The sequence below is a fragment of the Crassostrea angulata genome, chromosome 4 (genome assembly GCF_025612915.1).
Source record: "Crassostrea angulata isolate pt1a10 chromosome 4, ASM2561291v2, whole genome shotgun sequence".
NCBI classification, from domain to species: domain Eukaryota; kingdom Metazoa; phylum Mollusca; class Bivalvia; order Ostreida; family Ostreidae; genus Magallana; species Magallana angulata.
The window spans coordinates 1,552,224-1,578,160 of record NC_069114.1 but is presented as its reverse complement, the minus strand read 5'-3'; the positions used below and the strand labels follow the sequence as shown (position 1 = coordinate 1,578,160).

Below are 25,937 nucleotides of genomic sequence, written 5' to 3'. Positions count from 1 at the left end.
GATGATCGATTTGAAACTAATTATCTGAATATTAATTAATGAGAAATAAGTTCTCAATAGCGGCGTAGTCAGCCACGCAAACAAAGACCTGTGTACAACAATTGTAGATATATGTGAATTATCATTTCATCAAGCTATTTTTAAATATATGAGTGGGGGAGGGGGGGGGCAGATAATCTGATGCATTTTTATAAAATTTCTTATCTTTTAAGAAAATTTATTTATGATTGAGTTTAACTTACAACTATGTGAATTCAATGGCATTTCATTACTGCTTCATAAATACATAGCCAACATTACATGCTCTCAAATTTTAATCTTTTGACGTTTGTTGTTTGTATGTGAGTAAAACATCGCCTAGCACTGTCAGTACTCTTAGTACATGGTCGACCTTTGACCTCAGGATCTGCTTTTCACCTTCGTAGGTATACTCAATATCAAATTAACGACCAATTTAATACACAGGTTCTTTATCTATCACTCGTACTAATTAACGACCATCGATAAAAATATCAATTTCAACATCCTCGAGAAATTGTTACAATATTGACATTTTTATAATTAATTACCAATCTATTCATTTATGTGGTTATCATTTTCAGTTCGAATCCCTTTTGTACAGGTGTTCTCAAAAGTTTTTCTTCAACAATCCAGCGCGACCGTCCGAGTTTTTGTATCGTCCTACTTTCCTTTCATAAAGAATTAAAATTTTACGAGAAGTATTATGAACAAGCTTTATTTGGAGAATTGAAATTTGTTTAGCTCTATGTTGGTTTTTTAATCACGAAACGGACGCAATATGGTCTTATTTTCATAGCTTTTTTTTGTTCACATACAGGTAATATATTACATGTTGAAAGAAATATTAATCTATAAAGTGCAATTCTTTATATTTTGATACTAGTAGTACTGTTATTTTGTTATTTATAAATAAAATAATGAATCATTTACTCTTTGTCACTACTTTTTGTTCAAGTTTAAAAATCTTAAAATTAGTAAATGTACATGAGTTTTAACAAAACAAACTTTGCTTTGCTCTAGCTTTATAACCGCGGGTGGGGGTGCGGAGAGGGAGGGAAGGGGGGGGGGGGGAGTGGGGGGGGGGGGGTAATCTATAATTGAGAATGAATTATTAATAAACTGGTCGTGTACTTTACTCGATTCAAAAGTTGTATTCAAATAAAGAAAATAAATATTAATGTTACAAGCACCAATGAAGCAAATAAAACTTGGCTTTTAACATAACTGATGCGTATCAATCGCCAGGGAAAAATTATATCGTCCAATAATTGTAACTATAGGATTCAACAAATTAATGGAAGTGTTTCATCGGCTGTGAAGTGAATTAAAAGAAGATCGACTTGTCGCATTCTATAGGCCTTTTATCTGCATTAAGGCTTCGGAGCGATTCTGTTCAAGAGCGATTCTACGCTTAATTAACTTCACCTAGGTGATTTCAAATCATGCCTATGATTCTATTACGATGTTGTGACTTTTTAGAAACATAAAGACTAGGCGTAAAAATATGATTGGCTTACGCAATTATTTATTATGTTCTGAGTAAAAAGTAGTGGCTCCATCATTTAGAGGACCAGGGTTCTGAACATTGCAATCGAGAAAAATGTAGATATACAATAGTACATTGTACATGCATCAGTACTGGATTCGAAGTATTCGAAAATAGTGTAATCGAAGAGGAGGAATGACCACGCCTAGATTCGAACCCAGGACCCTACAGTTTAGAAACCAACGCTCTACTGACCGAGCTAAAGGGTTCACCAGCTAGCTAGTGCTAGTAGAAGCCTGGCAGTACTGAGCCTACCATATTTCTATTACACTAGTTTGTTTTACAAATGGTGTCTGTTTAATTGGTTTAGATCTTCTGTTATTAAATTTAAGTAATGCAGGCATGACCATGAAATGGACTACATCATGACATTTGTCGGTAGAGTAACTTCTACATTCCCGGTTTGGGATTCCGTTTTTATATATTCTGTCCTTAAAAACCAACACTTTGAGACAAAATAATTCAAATACCGAAATTTTAAGTTTCACTTCTTCATTTCATTGAAAGAGGTGAAGTATTTACACTTACATGTCATCAACTGTTTACCATTCCGCCAAGTTGTTTTTATGTGCACATTTTTTATTCAACGCCAGAATATTCAAAATAAAAACCAGCGGCTGTATTTGAGTGGCTTATATCCTTTACAACGATAGAACATAATAATTGGCTTTGTGTCATTTATTCATAAAAATATCTGAACGATTTCAACAAAAATAAAGCACGTTAAAGTTCAGTTGAGAGATCGATATATGTAGAAAAGGATAATCAATACAATGAATAGAAACAGGCATTAACGCAGAAACGATCGTCATAAATGTATAACAAAAATTATAAACGATTTGGTCTGTAATCAACAGTTATTGAACGAAGGCATGGAGGTCGGGGAAACCCCTTAAATCCGTCTCACAATAATAAATACTCTTACACACGATGCCGTCAAAGTTAGATTCATCATTTAGCAGTCAACCAAACATATCATGTGGGAGCCACAATCTCAATGCTCCTTGATTTCGTCCTTCCTGTACCCCACACCTCGGGCGTGTGGCCCCATGTTACTGTCAAACACGAAATCCCAAAGAACCTTGACCCAAGAGGTGTGATATGGGTGGTCATAATACTCCGCTGCGATTTTCCTCACTTCCGGAAGACGGTTATATGGAATATACGGGAAATCATGATGTTCTATATGATAACCCACGTTAAACAGAATAAAATTGAGCGGACCGTAATATGAAGTGGTGGCCTGTTTGCCGTGAAAAAGGTAATGTTCGGAAATAAAATGTCCGGCCAGGGGGTGGAAACCCAGGGCCAAAAGTGTCCCCGCTAATAAGTAGGTCAAGGACTTAATTCCTAGGAAATAGAGGATTAATCCATTGAAGGTCATCTGACACGCCGTGTTAATGAGTTCCCAGCCGGTGAGGGGTTTGGGACTCTTGTAGAACGGTCGTATGGCGTGGATGATCGGGTGTACCGCCAGCCACAGGACCTTCGTGATCGGGTGGCGGAACAAGAAAGATTCCAGACGCGTAGGAATATCCACGTCTTGGTTCTCCTCGCCCAGGTATCTGTGGTGGTCCTGGTGGTACTTCTTGTAGCTGATGGCCATGGGGGCCACGATGGGGAGATTGCACCAGATGCTGAGTAGTCTGTTGGCCCAGGGGCGGCTGTGACCGAAGGCCAGATTGTGACCTATTTCGTGTATAGCACTTCCCAGGGAGTGGTTCAACACGCCCCCAAAACAATAGGCCAGGATAAAGATGGTGGACCAGTTGGCGTCCCGTAACATCCAGCAGACCAGGATTTGGACCAGGACCTCCGCGGTCACTATGTAGGCTATCGAGGGGTCGTATCCCATCAGTCTTTTGATTTCCGGGTACTTCCGTAGTATTTCCTGACGCCGTGAGGAGTGGGGTTCCTCCTTAAACACCCACTCATCATCCGGGGTGTTGATACGGAGGTCTAGCTTGTTGAATCCCAGAAAGTTCTTCATTTTGACTGCCTGCTAAACAGAAAGACAAAAAGTTCATTTACTCATTGTCATTACTCATTGTCGAATATTTCTGTATTCTCAGGAAAGCATTGATTATATAAATCATCTTTTGAATAAAAGATTGTATGAAGAAACATTCCAATCATTGAATGATAATAAGATAGATTTCGCTTTATCACTAGAAGCGCAATATCTTGCATGGCATTGATAAGAACAAGACGCGAGGTCGTTATGGAATTCATCGATAAGTGACAATTTCAAGACGCCACAACCCGAGTATATTAATATTTCATCTTTTGACACTTGTGACGGACCTTTAAAATTAAATTCCAAAAATGAAAACTGTTCCTTTGTGTCTTTCCATGTAACCATAGCTATTATTACATTCATAACTATTGCTACATGTTACCATAGCTATTATTAAATCTACATTAATATGACTAAGGTTCAGCATCTATGCTCGGATCCCTCGGGGGGGGGGGGGGGGGGGGGGGGGTTGTTGCACTTATTTCAAGTTTTAAAATTCACAAAGTCACATAGTAATATCACCTTATAAAGCCACGATAGCACCCTTGCCATCCACACCCCCCCCCCTTTGCAAACGTAATTCAACACAGGAACGATAAATGAACTTTTCGCACATGATGTTATACTTGTAATGATCATTTGGGGTTTGAGTCGTTAAACGATTGTAACTAAGCGTAGTAATGTTATTATGGACCGGAATCGTTACATGTAACAGTAATGTGCATGTAATCATGGCTCTGTGTTGTTACATGAAATCATAATGACTCAAATTGTCATATGTAATGGTGATTTGGCGTCGTTATTTTTAATATCAATTATGGCTTCGCAATGTTACACGCAGTTGTAACCAGTTACATGTAATCATAAATCGGGTTCGTTGCATGCTCATGTAATCACGACTTGGCGGCGTTATATGAAATCTGTGTTACATGTAATTGTGGATCGATATTGTTACAATTGTTACAAGGAGACATTACATGTAATCTTGGTTTTGTTACCTAATACTACTATGTTGCTCGGAGTTGTTATATATACGTGTAATTGAAACTCTTTGTTAAAACACGTAAAACTTGTTCATTGTCAAATCTGGAGAAGGCTAAATATTAGAAATAATAGTATTAGTCAATGTGATTAAAATCAGATCTTTGTATTTATAACGCTCCGAAATTCCGATAGTCGATTTGTGTAGCGACATCAGAATTTGTCGGAGCGGATCAAAGATCTGATTTTAATCAGATTGAGTATTAGTTTTCTTCCGTGATATGTTAGTATGACAAACAACTTTACAGGAAAAATAAGTTTGTTAACGTTTTTCAGTGTATTTTTAACAAACGTTTCATGACTACAGCTTGTGTTAATATAACAGACCTTAAACAAGAGAATATACAGTACATATATCAGAGGTCAGATCTCATCTTGTAGTAAATTTTGCTTACAAGGAATTCTAATCAACCACGATCCCAACAATTAGTACTAAGGTAACCCCTTCCCTCCATGGGAGGGAGCAGATCTATTATATACACATACACCTGCAGTCGTACAGAAACTTACTTACGCCGCCCAACCCTCGCACACATGCACACAACATACACGTACATAGCAGTCCAAGCTGCAGAAATAGTAGCACCACGAGAAAATTCGGATTGACAGCCATATCGACTTGAATTTTCTCGAATAGGCCGCTGCTTATATTTTAGCTAAAAGTAAATGAATTCATGCACCGCTTACAAACTCTTATATAAACATAGGTGAAGAAAATACCATTATATATATATATATATATATATATATATATATATATATATATATATATATATATATATATATATATATATATATATATATATATATATATATATATATATATATATATATATATATATATATATATATATATATATATATATACACCCGTGTTTGCTTTTAAGCGGCGAAATCTAGAAAGGACAATATAGCGGGCTACTTTTCCAGTACAACTTGTTTGGTCATGCTTCATTAATTAAATGACTGAATAGAACACTGCTCAATTCAAATTCAGACTTCACGTAGCCTCTACTAGGATATCAGCCGACCTCCCTTTACAGATAGGGAATTTTCCGAGTTAAAAACCTGATTTTTATCGCTAATGAGTTATTTACGAGGTTTTTTTTAATATTTATGTTTTTAATATTTATGTTTCAATTGTTTTGATAAAGCGTGAGGGGGTGGGGGACGATGAGTACTTATAACTATGACCTTAGATGATGGCGAGTCGACACTCGATAGATTCCGTTACGATACCCGGCCGGCAACTGGTCATGATATTTGTGTTTACAGGCACGTAGCATCGTTTTTGAAAGTGGCGGGGGCCAGACTCATCCAAAAATCTTGACAAGCCAAAAAAGAAGAAGAAGGAAATAAGACTTTCCCAAAATCTTCAAAATCCTAATCCGTGTGGGGGGGGGGGGGGGGGGGGGCGTAGTATATAACTTCAAATTCAATCCTAATTTCCTTATTTTCATATCAATTTTTTACATCCTCCAAAAAAGGGGGGGGGGGGGGGCAGCTCCAGGATAATTCAATTTTGTATATGTAAATTTTAAAAAATTAGTTGCTGCGAAAAAAAGTGTGTGTGTGGGGGGGGGGGGGGGGGGGTGGCAGGGTTTTCTTGAATTGCATACCTTTACCTTATACACAAGTTACTATTATAATCATTTATTGCCGCCATCTTGGATTTATTTAAAACTGTCATGAATATCAGCTGAAAATTTTCCTTGAAACCCATTGATAAAAATATTTTGCAGTCCCCTCCGTCCCCACTCGGTCTTTCAACGTCTAAGCTAACAGCCCATCAAACCAATTTGGCAAAACGACGAATTATAGTCCAGAGTTTTTTTTTAATACTTGCATTAACCCCCTACACTTTCTCTCATCGCCATGTAAAATTATAAATTTCAAAATTAGATGAAATATTATCTCAGGAAAATGTGTTTTATTTCACCCCCCCCCCCCTCCCCACACACACACCTGGTTACCTCTGTCGTCTAACTGAGAGGCGGGGAAGGGGATACATATATGGGGGTTCGCTAAAGTAAGGTGAAAAAATGCTTAATTCCATATTGACATAACTCATGTCGCGGCCTGTTACCTCTGTATCTAACGCGTGGTCCTGGCAGCCGTGTCATGACCACAACAAGGATTTCGTAATTTAATTCTATTCTAGACATTTAAAGTCACACTTTCGGCCACTTGGGTCATGGCGAAATCCTAGTCTTATGTCATGTAGACAGAGGCTTTTTTTTCAGTTTACGTAATATAAAGAAAACAATGTAAACAGATCTTAATCAGGCCATTTTTGTATCAGAATTCTGGCACACATATAAATGTAAAAAAAATTGTTATGGAAGATGAAATTACGCCTTTTTTCCACGGGTTGTTGTTGTTGTTGGTTTTTTTTCCTATTATGATACATTCCTTAGATGATATGCTTCTTATTTCACGAAATTTTAAAAGAGAATACTATGTGGTGATCCTGATGATCCGCCAGTCCAACTTTACCGCGCGAAAAGGAGGCCGGCCATTCTCCAGCCAAGGATAGGATATGAATCCCGTCCCAGATCCTAACCCACACAACAAATAGTAATTAATTAATGAACAGCACATCAATCAGCGAGATCCCGTTGTAGCAAATGATAAGCATCTACCGGGACAACACCTATAGGTATAATTAACGGTCCGGCCCACGGATTGAATTAATGCTTCATGAGAACTCTACTACGGACTCTTAATCTCACCCTCCTCTCTCTCTCTCTCTCTCTCTCTCTCTCTCTCTCTCTCTCTCTCTCTCTCTCTCTCTCTCTCTCTCTCTCCTAATTTCTGACAATTTAAAACTAAAACAATTTAAGATCTGTCGGGAAGAAAATCATTTAAAATATCTCCAGGATTACAGTTGGTTTCAAAAATCACAATCGTTTGACGATTTATTAAAGGTTGCTTAGTACTGAAACAGAACCAGCCGTACCCCCCCCCCCCACCCTACCAACCCCCTTCTCTATTGATAAAGAAAAAAATTAATAACAGCCAAGATGGAAAAATGTAAGAACATTTCAACAATCCTTTATATTTAAGAATAGACGCACAATCGGATAAATGTAAAAATTGGATTTCGGATAAATAAGAATTTGATTACGTAAAAGTGTCCATGTATTGTCCTACCTTTTCACTCTCTCTCTCCTCGGCGGTCGTTAAAGGACTAACGCTCCGAACGAGTATTTTGTAACTCGGGTGCTCTCATATAAACAATATTTTGCAATTCCTCATCACGTGACTCAATTCAATCTAAATGGAGAAATTTTTTTCGATTTAATGAGAAGCATTTGTGTGGATTCGTTTAGGTAATCAATAACAAACACCTGAACTGAATGAGATGGAATTGATTTTTTCTCTGGTCATCTTGAAAGCAAAAGCGCGCTTGGTTGAGTATTCGTTTAAAAGGTGTGGTTGAGAACCTGAAGCGCGCAGTTCGCAGATTATCGCTTTAAACAAACTAAATTATTCCCCGATCAAGTCAAACAAATAATGACCAAACCTTATTTAGAAAGAGGGAAACTTCTTTAGATTTTTAAAATCTGAGCGTCACGCCGGTATGTCCCTGCAGGGTGGTTTGATAGCCCAAGCACTTCTCGTAAATTGTTTACTTTATAAAAGTTTGCGCGTGTAAAATTCTAGAATACGTCGTTAAAAACTGGTCCTATTTTTATTGTATCATTACACCCTGTACAAAATGCAAGGTGTAGTGATGGCTTGTTATTCCATTCCCTGTGTCAGCAACATTTTTTAGAGAGAGAGAGGGGGGGGGGAGGTGTATTTAGGGCTGGAAGTGCTGTTGTTCTCTCTTGTGTCTTTAAATCAAAATGTTACATTTATAAAAGTTTCAAGTCGAAGATTTCTAAACTTATCTAAAAAATATTTTGCAAACATGAACTCATAACAGTTTAACGCGCAAATACATACACAATTAATGTAAACAAATCCATCAGATATTTCCTATCAATCAACACCCCTACTCCCTTGTGTTTCTCTATATTATTTATATTTAAGTCATAAACACTTTTAACATTTCGGTACAGGAAAAATAAGGTCAAGGGTAGTGTTTACCTGTGTATAGAAGTAAATAGAGCCCCTTTGAATGAAAATAAATATGTTGATAAGGTTGAATCGATGGTAGTAATGAAGTAAAACTGATTTATTTTATAAACACCTTTCAGTGAAAATACTAAAAACAAGCCATGCAGATACATGTATACTGAAGTGGCGGGTAAATTAAATAAGTATGGATACACCTTGTTTTGTTTTTAATATGTGGTATATCTACATGTATATGTTTTTGTATATGTTTGATTCCGAGTTTCCAATGTATGGTCCGTTTATATTTTTAAAAGACTATTGAGGCCCTGTCTATTGTTATATAAATTCTTTGATCTATACATGTAAGTGTAGGACGGTCATTCTAGGGACTCTCTTGTTGGTTTCCCCTTCCCATATTCATTTCTCCTTCTTTTAGGTCCTAACTCATCTTCGCTTGCCAATGGTGACGATCCACAGTGTTTCTCTATATTCAAAACATGGAGAATAGTGAATAGAGAAACCTTGGATCCGGATCATCACCCTTGGCTAGCGAAGATGGTCCTAAATGGAAACAATCAATGTTATTTTAATATGTTCCATATTAGAGTTTGCTTAATAAATTCGTCGTAAATCTGCGTAATGTTTGTTATTTTGTAATTCAGAGACGAACTGAAAAGAATGAACCTGAGCTGATGTCGAAACACGTTTCCGTCTTGTTTTTATATTATATACTACCAAATCTAATACTGATAATTGTGTGCTCTAGGCTCTGAGATTTGAGTTTGCACGGCAGACATGATCACTGGAGTACATCAAACAGGTACTGGTTATGAAAGCAAGGCTCTTAATTGTGAAAATACCTGTTGAAAGAAACTCTCACATTTAAGATCCCGCAACATTACTCAAGCAGAATGGCATTCGATGATGTATGAAAATGAGTATAAGGTTTAAATGATGAAAAATACCGCATTCATTGATACAGTGTAGCTATTTACACCTACATGAAAAAATAACACAAAAGGGGAAAGAAAATCGGTTATTTGTACATGCAAGAACATTTGTCGCACCGGCTGTGTTTCTTGAATTCTTAAATCTATCTAAACATTCTAATAATTAACAATAATTTAATTAAGATTATCAACGTGGCTTACGTGTACTAACACTCCAACAGGGGCGGATGCAGGAGTTAGAGTCAGAGGGGGGTGCCAAATGTAGTTAGGATATCTGGGGACTCTTGCTATTCTAGAGAATTCTCTGAATTGATTCTAAAGATTTTGTAGGGTAAATCATCAAGTCTCCAAGCGGTCAGACTTTTGTGGCATTTCTTTTCGTGATTATAATTTAGAAATGATAAAATTACAAACTTTTAAGGGTCTGTAGATTTGAGACCTGCAATTAACCCGTCAAACGCTCCTGTCTTGCAGAGAATAAGATAAAAATCCTTTATCTTTGTATGAAGAATGTCTGTGATCAGTTAAATATTAACTTCCATGTAACAAAGTAAATATAGTTTTAAAAAAAAAAGATAATCATGGCAGCTTGTAGTATAATAAAAATAGAAGAGTCGTTTAAACACTGGCTATTATAACCAATTACTCAAGGGGACCACCCCCCCCCCCTTAGATCCGCCACTGTACTACAGCCGAACTAACACTAAACTTTCACAGTGTGTAACCGATGAAAATGAAATAAAAAGCAACAAATTCAGCAATAACATGCGCGGATCCAGAAAATTTTTCCAGGGGGGGGGTCCGAAGGATAATTGTGTTTGCCAGGGGGGGTCCGAGGCATATTTTCGCGATAATTTTACTATGTAAATTTAATAAATTTTCATTTTCCAGGGGGGGGGGGGGGGGTCGGGACCCCCCCCCCCCCGACCCCCCCTCTAGATCCGCGCATGAATAATGTCTTTTTAATTAAAGAGATTAAAAAGACACCCATTTTCGGCATAAATCATCGAGTCAAAAATCGGCGACAAACTATAAAGTAAACTGTATACAATTTACAATTTTATGAAGTTCAAAAACCAAAATGGTGGTGGGGAGAATTGTTGAGGTTTAGCATTGTTGTTGCTGTTGTTGACTTGTGGTGTTATGTTGACTTGTGGTGTTATGTTGTTGTGGTGTTATGTTGTTGTGGTGTCATGTTGTGGTGGTGTTATGTTGTTGTGGTGTTATGTTGTTGTGGTGTTATGTTGTTGTGGTGTTATGTTGTTGTTGTTGTAAGCTCTACTGTATGATTAAAGCACCTCGGCGACCTCCTTCGTAAAATACTTTATACATTTAACACCATTACAAAATTTCAAAATTTTGAGCGATCTGTTTCATGAACAATTATTAGTATTTCAAACATATGGCTCTGAAATACATATATCGCCAAAGATCAATATCGGGCACAGATTTAAGGGATAAATCGATAATCGTATAAATTTAAAGTATTCAGCATTGGCACTGTCCTTCAAACCAGGTCGCGGGTAGTCACATTATTGAGGTTTTCACCGTTTTTGTACGGTCGTTTGTAGGGATATCTTAGTACAACTGACCAGTAAACTCACCAGGAGATTGTATAAAAAAAATTATATGCTCACATTATACAATAATACATGTATAAATAGAACATAATGTTTAGACATACCTCGTGTTGTAAATGCCTTATCACCAGAAACCGATCGAGAAAGAGTAAATACAAATTAAAACGTGTCCAAAGAAATTTTCCGGAAGTTTGATGCATGCATTCTTGTGATTGATCACATGATTAGATCTATTTCCTGCGATGATGTTTACCTCAACACAAGGTTCTATAGTATCTCGCCGCGCCCGTATACAACGCTTAATGCGGCCATGCGGGCGAGTCAACAAAAAGTGAAGGACCGGGGAGGGGGGGGGGATAAATTTCCGGCTTCGCTCGTAGACGGGTGAACCATACCATTAGTCACGGCTTTTGTAGGAGTAAATAACAAGTATTTCCAAAAAATGAATACATCATGGAAGACAGCAGTTGTCAAACTTTACGTTGTCATTGATACAAGTGCGCTACGCGTTAGAAAGTCTCAAACACATCGAAACAGTTTTCTAATATTTCGTCAGATTTCAAATCATGTAGTCAAATACCAAATATTCAATTTTACTTAATTTGGGTGTTAAAGATAGTTGAAACAGTCTTTGAAATAATAAACCTAGTCTTCTACAAATTACTCAGTAGATGCACCGTTTGTTCGAAACAAAATCATAAATGTCTATATCCATGCGCGGATCTAGAGGGGGGGTCGGGGGGGTCCCGACCCCCCCTGGAAAATGAAAATTTATTAAATTTACATAGTAAAATTATCGCGAAAATATGCCTCGGACCCCCCCCCCCCCCCCCGGCAAACACAATTATCCTTCGGACCCCCCCCTGGAAAAAATTTCTGGATCCGCGCATGATATCCTTATATTTTTGTCGACCCCCCCCCCCCCCCCCACGCTTTTGTGGGTTGTTAGAATGTGTTTATAATTCTTAATTACACAGAATACAGTTGTCATTGATACAAGTTGTACTTCTGTAAATTGCAACCTTTCGCGCTTTCAGTGGAAAAACAACGGTTAAATGATTGCATGGTACCATTCTAAGATATAATTTGCCCAAATATGATATCCTATAATATATGGCATGATCATTATTTTGTCTATAAATACATATGACATGACAACTGGTATGAACACGTGTCTACAAAGCGCGGGCCTGGGCGCGGATCCAACATTTATTTGTTTATGGGAGTAAGGGTGGTTGGTTTGGCACCCTCTCCTCCACCCATCAAATCAGTGGCTGCCGGAAATCGGCACCGAACAAATATTGATGGAACCACAGTATTGAAGGTTAATCATCGTAAAAGAGAACGGTACAAATAAAACCCCGAGATATACAAGTGCGTGTTCAGATTTAAAGTGCAAAATATAAAAGCATTAATGAAATATACTAGTACTTTAACTACCGTACTTTGTTATTTCAAAACCGACCGAGATACTGAATTAAGTCAACCAATGATCGCCGATAAGAAAAGAGACCATGGCAATACTATTGGTCAGATCAAATGATGCTGGTTTTCGATTATAGATGATTAAACAGAAACATGAGGACACCAGCTGTTGATGCAGCAAAGCTCTGTCAAGATGGCGGTCTTGTGATCATGATTGATGCTGCTCAGTCTTTCTCACGATGTACACAAACTATGTCTTGTAAACTTGCGTTTAAACGCAATAACATATTGTTACAAGTACGCTTATTTCAATTTTTTCTGTTCCATGTTAAAGCAATATAACTATTGCTTAAACTTCTTAATCGTAACCCCTACCCCCTCAAAAAAATAAAATAAATAAATAAATAAATAAATAAATAAATAAATAAATAAAACATCCAAAAATGAAATCAGTTATTGTATTTTGATATGAAAAATAAAACTTTTGTATTCGCCAGTAATACCTATTAAAATTATAAAAGTTATAGATTTACTTCTGAATTAGTTTTACAGTGTTAAAAATACCTGGATATACGGAAGAACTACCAAGTATAAGTGACAGATCATCAAATCGACAGATCAAAAAAGCGTGACATTCCAGACACCAACATCCAGATCAACAAAGCGTGACATTCCAGACAAACATCCAGATCAACTAAGCGTGACATTTGAGACAAACATCCAGATCAACAAAGCGTTACATTCTAGTGAAATATCCAGATCAACTAAGCGTGACATTCCAGACACCAACATCCAGATCAACAAAGCGTGACATTCCAGACACCAACAAAACGTTACATTCTAGTGAAACATCCAGATCAACTAAGCGTGACATTCCAGACACTAACATCCAGATCAACTAAGCGTGACATTCCAGACAAACATCCAGATCAACAAAGCGTAACATTCCAGACACCAACATCCAGATCAACTAAGCGTGACATTTGAGACAAACATCAAGATCAACAAAGCGTTACATTCTAGTGAAACATCCAGATCAACTAAGCGTGACATTCCAGACACCAACATCCAGATCAACAAAGCGTGACATTCCAGACAAACATCCAGATCAACTAAGCGTGACATTCCAGACACCAACATCCAGATCAACTAAGCATGACATTCCAGACACCAACATCAAGATCAACTAAGCATGACATTCCAGACACCAACATCCAGATCAACTAAGCGTGAAATTCCAAACACCAACATCCACATGAACAAAGCGTGACATTCCAGACATAAACAACCATATCAACAAAGCGTGACATTCCAGACAAACATCAAGATCAACAAAGCGTTACATTCTAGTGAAACATCCAGATCAACAAAGCGCGACATTGCAGACATAAACATCAAGATCAACTAAGCATGACATCACAAACACAAACATCCACAAAACGTGACATTCCAAACACCTTCATCCAAATCAACAAAGCGTAACATTCCAAACATAAACATCCAGATCAACAAAGCGTGACATTCTAGTCACCATCATCCAGATCAAATAAGTGTGACATCACAAACACTAACATTCCAGATCAGCAAAGCATGACTTTCTAGAAAGAAACATATTACATCCTGCTTTCTATTAGCTTTTCGATTGATCAGGACATCAGGGCAAAACAGTTTGTCTAATTAATAAATTGTTGATTGAATCAATACCATATCGAAGAACTGCAAAACCAGGGACGGTTGTCTTATTATATTGTCTTGTTTTGCACCATTTTTCTGTAACATTTTGTATGGACATTTAAAGCAGGGAGCAATCCAACAATGGTGTGATTACTGAATAAAACAAGCTCTCCACCAGGACATTACTAGTGTGCTGGCGGGATTAGGATCCCCTGTCAAAGACAGGACCAAAAGCCCTGACCAAGGTTTAACATTCACTGGTACAGTGTGGTATGGTAGTAGTCACATCTGTCACCTTGATCAAGTTCAAATTCACTCCATGGCAACCGCATGCTGATATATTTAAAACAACAAAGTGTAACCTCATATGATTTTATTCAGCTTAAATCAATATAAGCTGCATTTTTAAAAATTGTATTTTGTTAGATAAAAGTGCTTTCATGATAATTCTGAATCTAACTTTTAGGATAGATAAGATTTAAGCAAATGGTCATATTTACTTGATATTCAGGTTTTTGTACTATGGATGGTATAGCAAACCAATTTTGTATGGAATGACATTAATGTAAGTTTACTTCAACTTAAGCTTCTACATAGCTTTTCCCACAAAACAAATGGCTAACAGAGATTGATAAACCAGCATCATTTTTTCAGTGGAAATAAAAATAACAATTTTGCAAAAAAAATAAAAAAAATTAAAAATGCAGCTCATATTGTTTTCAATTCTGACCTCAATTTGTAAATACACATGCAAATTCATTATCAATTTTTTATTCAGGTGTGTTCCTTTGTACATGACAATCACAGACATTGTACATGTGTGGCCAAATGTGACTCGGGTAACTGACCATTGAATATATTTTAAGGCCAAAAGATTCAAAATATATATTCAAAAATATATAGTCTTACCTAATGTTCACATACATACATCAGAGTAAGATTGAAAGCTTTATCTTTAATATGTAAATATAATTCAAGAAAGATGAAATCAATAACAACGAGCAACACTGCATGATTGCACGAACTGTCAGGTTATCTACCAGCACTATCATATACACTCCATCAGCTTCAGCTGTATCATTTATACTCCATCAGCTTCAGAACTGCTCTCCTTTCATAAGCAGGAGCTTTGGTTTATTGCGTTTATACTTTAGAGTGTTCTTGACTCTCTTTAAGTGGAAAACGTGGGCATTTTTTAGCATGGCTGGTCGGATATAAATCCCACGTGCCCCAGGGGTGTAGACTCTGAGGGTGACGTCTAGTTCAGCCGAGCGCGACATCCCAACCACCGACACCCATCCTGTGGGAAAGTCAAGCACATTAGTACATTTAACAATCAACATCAGTACAGTTAGCAGTTAACATCAGTACAGTTAACAGTCAACATCTGTAAAGTTAACAGTCAACATCAGTACATCAGGACACTAAACAGTCAACATCAGTACAATTAATTCCTTATCAAATATCATTTCACATTCCCCACACGATACGCACCTAGAGACGACAGTTGAATGTCTGCTGCCGCTGTGTTGTATGTCTGATCCTCTGGGCAGATCCGGATGTTTCTTCCCTTCAGGGGTGGAAGCTTGGCTAGCCTGGATTCATCACCAAGAGGAAGCTACAACAACAGTAGACCAATCAGACATCTAAACATTTAACAGTTTCATGCTCAAGTAAAAAAAAAATGAGTTTAAAAAGTTGCAAGCAGAAAAAATTTAAGCATTTGTCTATCACCTTTTCAAATTCTAAAAGTAAAAAATTAAATGCACTTATTCTGGTCAAGAAATCTTCACCTTGGTTGTCCACTCTCAACTTTTGAAGAAATATTCGCTTTCTACATATACATGTACTGGTAATTGTGCAAGGTCCCCTGGGCCCTGTTTTTTGCCAGGAACATACATGTTACTTTAATACATATTAGAATACATGTACATGTACATGCTGACAAAATCTATAACTTTTAAAAGGGACAACAGTCACAACACTATGTGTTTATAAAATGTCATCTGCCACAAAACGTACATGTATTACAAACACCTGCATTTTAACATCAAATAATAGTATATCACAAATATTCTATATTAAACAATTTTTGCTCTTTTTGAGGTCAATACCATAACTGAATAATCAAAGTACACTGTTCACCTCACTGGATTCAGTGAAGTACAGTAACTATGATATTTATCAACCCCAAAGGGCGAAGTGAATAGTGTGTAATTCTTATAATATACTTAAACTATGATGAAAGCTAAATCATCCTACTGATAAACAAACGAAATAAATAATTTTTCTTGTACTATAATGATGATTTGGTGACCAATTGATACAAACATCAAACTAAGTGATTTTGCCCTTATAAAGATTGCCTTAATAAAGACTCCCCCCCAATGTCAAGCAAGGTATGATTCCATATTAATGATTTTGACCATGTTAACATTTAAGGAGGTTGGCACCTGAAATAATAGTAATGTCAATCATCCAAAAACCACTTGGATATAAAGATGCCATTGGGGATCTATAATGTTCATTTATTATATTTGTAACCCATGTCACATGCAATTTTTTGGAAATATAGGACCCCAAACAGAAATGATATTTTTCCTAAAAATTTCGCTAAAATTTGTCATGGAAAATGATAATTTAAAGAAATGAAACAGATATTTATAGTTTGAACTATTATTTAGCTACTGTTTATATACAGTATGAAGTTGAACACATGTAGTGACTGTAAAAGTAAACTCTAAGTCAAAGTTAAAAGGTATATGTGGCGTATTTTTTCATGCTAAGAAATATTTGATTGATTTATTTATTTAAATAAGTTATATAAAGATTTATCTTCACAATAAATCACGCAGTTTATATCATTCGGATATAAAAAGATATAGAAGTAATTAATTTTCATATTTATTATGGAGTCGATAGTAAATCCAGCATTTGAATAAACCCAGCCTTAAATCAGTCACGTGATACCACGCTCAGTCTATCGCAACAACAATGGCAACGGCAAGAAAGATAGATATACCGTTAAGTTTGAAAAACGAAAAAAAGAGACAGACTGACAAGGATAGGAACAAAGGGAAGATTGTCATTGGAGACCATGTACAATGATGGAATAGGAATTAAAGCCGAATTAAACTTAAGTGTTCCATGTCTTTACTTTATAAAATATAAACCACATGTAGAGGAATTGTTTAATAAAGAATAAATAAACACTCTCAGTACATGCATCCCTCAGGGAGAGGGGGGTATTCACTGTTTAGATATTCACTGTTTAGACAAGTTTGATGATTTTTCTTACTAAATGTAACACCCAATAAAACCGTTTTCTTTGCTCTTCCTTTTTACTTGAATTTGGTTTTATTTTGTGCATCTTACGCATTCAATTTACATTCGAGTTATGTAAATACAAGTTATACATGTACGTCAACATAGTTGTTGTTGATAAATGTTTGCTGATTTTGATAAGTACATGTACTGCCTTAAGGTAGTATGGGACATCCTAAGATTTAAGGTACTGTATACAGAGAAATATTTGCCCCCGTTTTATTTTCGCCCCTTTTGCCCTCGTTGTCAGCGATTGAATAAAAGACTGGGCAAATTCCAAGGTCTTAATTTATCTCTTTTTAAAAAATTGTCTGGGCAAATTCAAGACAGGGCAAAATGTTTGCAAGTGAAGAAGGGCAAAAATAACATGGGGCGAAAATAGCCCTGTATACACTAGCCTCATTGTCTCAATATCTAGGGAGGCTGGGGGTCAAATAGTTGCCCTCAGGTCTACCTAAAGTTTTGGGAGAGGATTTCTTTGACCATACACTATCATTTAGTCGAAAAAATCCAAGTATTTTGACTTTAAAATTTGAATATTTTTCTATCTTTATCTATATCATTATACAGGGCTCTTCTTCTCAAGGAGACTGATAAAGTCTAAAAATGGCCCCAACTAACCAGCACTCTTAATTCACTTTCCCTGATTTTTACATCATGGCAGTAAGTACTGTACAGATGATTCCTAATGAACCCAAGGAATTATTATCTGTGTAGAATCATGAGTAACGCATCATTTTAATTTTGATTTTAATATAGTGTATCTTATTTTTATTTTTCGGACAGATGTAAATAAAACTATGATAAAAATTTGGCATTCTTGCAATTTGATGCAAAAAGTTTAAATTGCAGAATTAAGTACTGTGGTTTCATCAATATTCGTTGAATACCAATTTTCATGGATTTCGTTGTGAAGTTGATCCATGAAATGAAATGTTCATTGAAACGCAATTTCTATTAACATTTTGTATTGAAAGGGTCATTCGCCACTAATTTACGTATCCTTGAAACTGTGATTTTCACTTTATCAACAAAAGCTGATACCCGTGAATATTAATGAAACCACAGTACTCAGTAAAATAATGAATCTGCAATAATCATGAATAACCTGACACAGAACCAGACACCTACCCCTAGAACTTCAGTCCCAATGTTACAGCGGTAGAACTCCTCGGCTTCGGGTCTCGGGACGATGTGGACCGGCAGCTTAGAACTGATGTAGATCACCAGCATCACATCCTGGTTACCCTGTTAATGATAGAGTCTCCTGTATAATAGAGAGGTTGGGATTTTAAACGTGTACGGGTACGCGTACGTGTGTTAAAACTACACGTACACGTACACGTTTTTGTAATTTATCAGTTGAGATTTCTTAACTTGTAGGATATAAATGTGTACGTAAATCGACGCAGTTTTGTGACATGAATTCATTTAGTTAATTCCAAATAAATGGTAAATTTCTTATCAATTTTCATGCAATGACGTTTAAAAATCTACATAATGTATCTCAAGAATACACTCACTCATCAATAAGATTTAATTTGTTGTAAAAAGCTACACGTTTGTACTTACGTGTAGACGACACTCTACAAGTTTAGAGAACATGTAAAAACCATGTCGTCACAAAAACTGATGACGTAATACGCGAAGAATTTAGGTGATTCCCCTAGTTCACGTACACGTACCCGTACACGTTTGAAATCTCAACCTCTCTAATAACTCCCTTACACAAATACATCCTGGTTACCCTGTTAATGATAGAGTCCCCTGTATAATAACTCCCTAACACAACCACACCTTGAGGAAAAAGAGTTATCTATACCTCACAGTTAATCTTGTACACTGCATTACATTACCATTACTTGTAATGCTTTTGTTGCATTACACATTACTAGCATTACTTTGAAAACATGTAATGCATTGCAATTCATTACCATTGCATTTAGCATTACCCCAAGCCTGATCCCGATTAAGGTTGTTATAATAACCATACAACAGAGACTGGTTCATGGCGAGAAATATTCACGACGAGGAGGCTCTCACGAACCTTGCGAAAAATTTCTCGCATGCAACAAATAAAAGTTGGCTTACAGATACCATCTTATCGATGAATTGTTTAGTAGAACACAATGGGAAGTAGTCCTGATTCAGTAGAACACAATGAGACAGTTACCTCTACATAGTCCAGTCTGCCTAGTCCTGTCACAAACACTGTGTAGTCTTGTTTCAGTAGGACACAATGAGACACTTACCTCTACATAGTCCAGTCTACCTAGTCCTGTCACAAACACTGTGTAGTCCTGTTTCAGTAGAACACAATGAGACACTTACCTCTACATAGTCCAGTCTACCTAGTCCTGTCACAAACACTGTGTAGTCCTGTTTCAGTAGAACACAATGAGACACTTACCTCTACATAGTCCAGTCTACCTAGTCCTGTCACAAACACTGTGTAGTCCTGTTTCAGTAGAACACAATGAGACACTTACCTCTACATAGTCCAGTCTACCTAGTCCTGTCACAAACACTGTGTAGTCCTGTTTCAGTAGAACACAATGAGACACTTACCTCTACATAGTCCAGTCTACCTAGTCCTGTCACAAACACTGTGTAGTCCTGTTTCAGTAGAACACAATGAGACACTTACCTCTACATAGTCCAGTCTACCTAGTCCTGTCACAAACACTGTGTAGTCCTGTTTCAGTAGAACACAATGAGACACTTACCTCTACATAGTCCAGTCTACCTAGTCCTGTCACAAACACTGTGTAGTCCTGTTTCAGTAGAACACAATGAGACACTTACCTCTACATAGTCCAGTCTACCTAGTCCTGTCACAAACACTGTGTAGTCCTGTTTCAGTAGAACACAATGAGACACTTACCTCTACATAGTCCAGTCTACCTAGTCCTGTCACAAACACTGTGTAGTCCTGTTTCAGTAGAACACAATGAGACACTTACCTCTACATAGTCCAGTCTACCTAGTCCTGTCACAAACACTGTGTAGTCCTGTTTCAGTAGAACACAATGAGACACTTACCTCTACATAGTCCAGTCTACCTAGTCCTGTCACAAACACTGTGTAGTCCTGTTTCAGTAGAACACAATGAGACACTTACCTCTACATAGTCCAGTCTACCTAGTCCTGTCACAAACACTGTGTAGTCCTGTTTCAGTAGAACACAATGAGACACTTACCTCTACATAGTCCAGTCTACCTAGTCCTGTCACAAACACTGTGTAGTCCTGTTTCAGTAGAACACAATGAGACACTTACCTCTACATAGTCCAGTCTACCTAGTCCTGTCACAAACACTGTGTAGTCCTGTTTCAGTAGAACACAATGAGACACTTACCTCTACATAGTCCAGTCTACCTAGTCCTGTCACAAACACTGTGTAGTCCTGTTTCAGTAGAACACAATGGGACACTCACCTCTACATAGTCCAGTCTACCTAGTCCTGTCACAAACACTGTGTAGTCCTGTTTCAGTAGAACACAATGGGACACTCACCTCTACATAGTCCAGTCTACCTAGTCCTGTCACAAACACTGTGTAGTCCTGTTTCAGTAGAACACAATGAGGAACAATCTTCTTGGCTGGAGAAATCAGCTTCAGTTCCTCTGGTAAAAGGTCCATATAGATCTACAAAATCAAAACGATTGTTTATATATTATTTACAAATTACCTAAAGAAAAAAATTGATATACAATAATAATGTTTGGAAAAATAGATAAAGAGAAACATATGAAGAGAAAGATGGAAACAGAGTGAGAGATAGAGTGAAAGAGAGGGACATAATGTAGACGTAAGGAAGTACATGTACCATATATCTGTGGGGTTTTTTTTTGCATAGATCATAATACAAAAATTGGACTTCTCTATACAACTATCTGTAACACAATTAGCTAGACTTCTCTTTTTAATCTGCTTTTAATTCAAGAGCTACAAAGACCTTGATCACTGACCTGGGAGTCGCACAGAAGACCGGGCGTGTCATACAAAAATCGGGAGTTTTTGAATTGGTGTTCATCATATGTTGCCCGTTTTTCAGAGATGAATTCTTTGCCATCGTTAGTCAGGACTTTGTTTTGCTTATAATCGTACGCCGTAAGATCGAAACCTGAATACTGAGTCCTTCTATCCTCATCCTCAGCAAAGTCTGTCTTCTCCACTTTCTCTGCAAATGCAATGAGTTTGAAAATAATCTGTATTAACCATATTAACAGGTGTAGAAAACATTTTAAGATAATGAGTACTTTTTTCAATAAATTACATATCTGTACATTTCATTCCCAAGTGAAAGAGAGGTTTAAAAAAAATTAAATCATTATTCAGTAATAAATCAAGAAACATGTAGACCTGTGTAAGAATCTTAATTCATATTGAATTGTTTCCCTTCAATCAATATTCTGAAACACAGTAGTTTAGTCCTTACTATAGATTACTAAGGCCACAAAAAGTAAATGCATTGGTCCTCAGGCAAAAAAATTCAAAAATATCATGTGGCAGCTGGTAAGTAATTTATTTATTTATTAAAAGTTTTGCCAAGAGAAATAACTCAATTTCCATATTATACCGGTAGATTATAAATATTAAAAATTCTTCATTTTGATATGGAAATAGAATATACCAATCAATGCATTAGCATTTGCCCAATTCAGAAGTGCCCGAGAGCCAATACATTCAATCAATTTGGCCTAATGTAGCGCCGTACCTCGGAGAGTGGTCAGGATTGACGACGCCATCAGCTTTTTGGATTTTTTTGTTTCCTCTATTACTTTTATCCGCTTCACCATTTCCTTTGCTTTTGTAAGCTGTAGTCTGTCCTGACGCATCTTCATCAACCAGTTTGTTTTGGCGTTCATTATTGGGAACTTGAGAGTGTTCATTGTTGTACCTAAAGCAACAAAAAATTGATTAAACATAAACATCAGCACACCAATAATTTTAACACAGGCATATTCTATTATTTAAGAAATAAAAAGCAAGTTAAAAAGTTTACTGGGACATGAACTTGGTTGGTCACTTGATCAAATCCTGTGAAGATCAAAGGGCTTCTCAAGAGATTTGATAACGTACCATAAGTTCATATCCTGTTGAATTTTTTAAAATTGCTGTTTATTACTTATACATAAGCATGTTGAAAAAGGCAAATTGTTCAGAATTCTTAAAATTATCAAGATTTTATGTTTACAATAATCCAAGCAATAAGCGATAGGTGCGTGCTATGATCATTGTGACATCATGAAAAAGTGCATACAGAATTGAACATTTTCGCTATTCTATAGGTTCATATAAGGAAGCATATTTGCAAATTTATATAAATATACGTGTATATTTGTAAACTATAATATATGTATAAATATTAACATTTACCATGGAAAAAAGAGCCCCTCTAAACACTTGATCATTTGTGTATCCTTTTATGGTTTTACATTAGTAATGCATACAATACAACCAGTGTAAACTGCATATAATGTACTTTATGTATTCCTTTGTCTTTACTCACAAAATGAAAACTTGAAATCTTTACAAAAGCACCTGCTTGGCTCTTGTAAAAGAAAAACCACAATCCTTTTCTCTGTAATGTCTTTTTTCCCTACTCCTTAGTAAGACTTCTATCTCAATACAGGAGCCATTTATTCTATATAATTACCTGGAAGCTCGGACACGGTGGCCTGAGGAATGATGTCCCTGACGTGATGATTACAGTAGTCTGAGTTGAGCAGCGAGTTATAGAGAGTCGACTTCCCACTGTTAGCCGTACCGATCATGTACACATCACCTACAGGGGAGAATAAAGGATAACAATTTAATTAAGATTAGAATGAATCTGCTCACCAGTTTTCGATATGTTGCATGTTCAATCAAAAACCAGGGAGGGGATGGCAGTTCTTACTTTAATTAGATTGTAAAATAAAAAGTGTAATCTTTTGTTTAAAACATTTGTACAAGTATAAATTAAGTGTTAATTTGTTCCGGATGGGTACTTACTACTAAGGAAATCAAATCAACAATTTGGCCCATCATAAATTCTTTTGACAATTAATCAAATGAATTTGATTTGTTACTCATTTTTATGATACACCAGTAATTATGTCAAATGAAAATTGCATTATGTTCTGGACTTGCTTACAGTTATCAGCAGGTATAAATAAATAAATCATGTAAAAATAATCCAAGTAGAGTTTAACATATTACTTGGCAGCTTTTGACCCCTTTAAATGCTGCTGCTATTTACCTGACATGCCCCAATCTTGTAGAAGTTTTGATATCAGAGTCTCGACACCGAATCCAGTTTTGGCACTTATCAAGGTCACATGTTTAACGTTATGTTGTTCCAGCCCACAATTAATGCAAGCGTCCACAAGTGTCTGGTGCACAGAGTCAAGATAATCGGGATGGTCCTGCGGAATAATATCAACCTTATTCCCGATCACAAAGATGGGCTTCCTAGACGGTATCAATTCACGAAATAAGTCGGGAATACTGTTCTCTATATCCAACAAATCAACTATAAGCATCACCATGCATCTCCGATTTTCTTGAATCTCCTTCATAATTTCATGCGCTCTATCATCTGTTGCACGAATGTCAATCAAGGTTTTATGATATTGCATCTTGTGGCATTTTTGACACTTCGAGTCCCTCAGTTCCTCTTTCGTCATCTCCTTGAATACCTCACTTGGAATATAACCAGGCACAGTATGGTCCCGACAGTGCAGTAAGGCGCCACACCCCCCACAGGGAACTTCACTGATTGCTATAGATTTGTCTGGTGTACCGTGATTAACCTTTGGCTTAGGGTTGATTGAGTTGGTCGGATCTTTCTCGACAGTATGAGGTTTCCGGTTTACGTTAAAATCTACATCCTTGGTGATCTCTTTGATCTTTTCATTTATATCTGAGAGAAAGTCAACATTAAAAGTACCTGTATTACCCGGTTTGTTCAAGAGATATTGGTTATTACCTAATTCAACAATCGCTGGTTTTACAGAAGAGAACTTAAAAGTGTCCTGTTGTTTTACACGGGTCTTTTTCCTATTCTTAACTTTGTATGATGAAGAAGCATGATTATGAGAACTAGAAACTATCAAGCGATGCGTTTCTTGTAATGATCTATAGATGTCACATGGCAATTTAAGAAACCTTCTTGTTAACATTTTGTTGGTCAACACGAGTTTCCCTATGTGCTCCTTGCTTTCAAATCATAAATCATGTAGTATAAAACGCACTTCTGACTATGATTACGAGCGGTTAATGGACAAATAGTTGCTATTCAATTTGACTCCGCCATGTCTCATTTTGATTTCAATAGACAAGCATGAAATTATAATACTATATGATAGACGACGTGAGAAGATTTTAGACGCAGTAGGAACACCTGACTCAGATGACCTAAAATGAGGTCAAGTGTATTGCGCGGATTCAGAATTTTTATGAGGGGAAGGGTCCGAGAAATGTTATGTTTTCCAAGGGGGAGGCCGGGGGTCCGAGACCTATTTTCGATAATTTTACAGTGTAAATTTAAGAAATTTGAATTTTCCATGGAATCCGCACATAACTATAATTAATTCATTCCCAAAAGATTATTAATCAATATTTCATAAATATATAGACTTAGCCGGGGAATCAGCCGCATATGGCATGTGTAGATCTTACACGAGAGACATTAAGTGTACATACCCTCAATTAAAATAATAAGTTCACGAAAAGATAAATTAAAAAAATGTCTGTTAAAGAAATCAAATTGTTTGAGAAAAAATAAAATAAATTTGGACTGGAATTTATATGTTCATAACACTGTTCTGGATAATTATGCCAGTGCCAATGTGATAGTTTCTCACCTGTCTAAGCTGCATATATCGAAAAATTCAAATGTGCCATAGGGTAGACCGTTTATTTAAAGAGTTTACAACCAAATTTGATATCATTGTATCTCACCTGTCCGGTATGATGTTTTCCTTTCAAAACAAAATTCCTACAGGGAAATATTTTTTCCCATAGGAAAAACAATATTCCTTTAAAAAATCTTGAAATTTCCTATCCGAATACAAAAACTTCATGTAGCAATCTCAATTCCGATATCGATAGGATTTGATATAGGAAATATAATTCCTGTAGGAGTTGTAGAAAATCCTATACAGGCAATATCCTGTAGGATAACCATTTCTCCTTTAGGGATTATCATTTTCCAACGGAATATTAATTTTTAAAGGTGTTATCTCACCTGTGTCAGGTGAAACACACTTAAACAAAAGTGGTCATATACTCTCTGGACAATGGTT

General features: G+C 36.5%; 2 protein-coding genes across 6 annotated transcripts; both read right to left on the bottom strand.

The window, feature by feature from the left end:
• Nucleotides 1-2,230: 2,230 nt before the first annotated feature.
• LOC128179317 (sphingolipid delta(4)-desaturase DES1-like) lies at nt 2,231-11,420 on the bottom strand. 5 transcript variants are annotated; one of them, XM_052846716.1, is made up of 2 exons: nt 11,325-11,420; nt 2,231-3,569 (listed from the first exon to the last, which is right to left on the bottom strand). In XM_052846716.1, the coding sequence occupies exons 1-2, from the start codon at nt 11,418-11,420 to the stop codon at nt 2,562-2,564; spliced, it is 1,104 nt and encodes a 367-aa protein (XP_052702676.1). In that variant the 3' UTR covers nt 2,231-2,561. The 5 variants fall into 5 exon arrangements, with proteins under 5 accessions (XP_052702676.1, XP_052702678.1, XP_052702677.1 ...); XM_052846718.1 differs by lacking the exon at nt 11,325-11,420 and adding an exon at nt 7,779-7,969 and having other exon boundaries at nt 2,231-3,566; XM_052846717.1 differs by lacking the exon at nt 11,325-11,420 and adding an exon at nt 7,779-7,968.
• Nucleotides 11,421-14,685: 3,265 nt separating this feature from the next.
• LOC128180494 (nitric oxide-associated protein 1-like) lies at nt 14,686-25,840 on the bottom strand. Its single transcript, XM_052848616.1, has 10 exons — nt 25,795-25,840; nt 23,891-24,553; nt 23,306-23,434; nt 22,364-22,546; nt 21,615-21,826; nt 21,180-21,291; nt 19,817-19,836; nt 18,775-18,891; nt 15,814-15,937; nt 14,686-15,619 (listed from the first exon to the last, which is right to left on the bottom strand). The coding sequence occupies exons 1-10, from the start codon at nt 25,838-25,840 to the stop codon at nt 15,417-15,419; spliced, it is 1,809 nt and encodes a 602-aa protein (XP_052704576.1). The 3' UTR covers nt 14,686-15,416.
• Between the last annotated feature and the right edge of the window lie 97 nt (nt 25,841-25,937).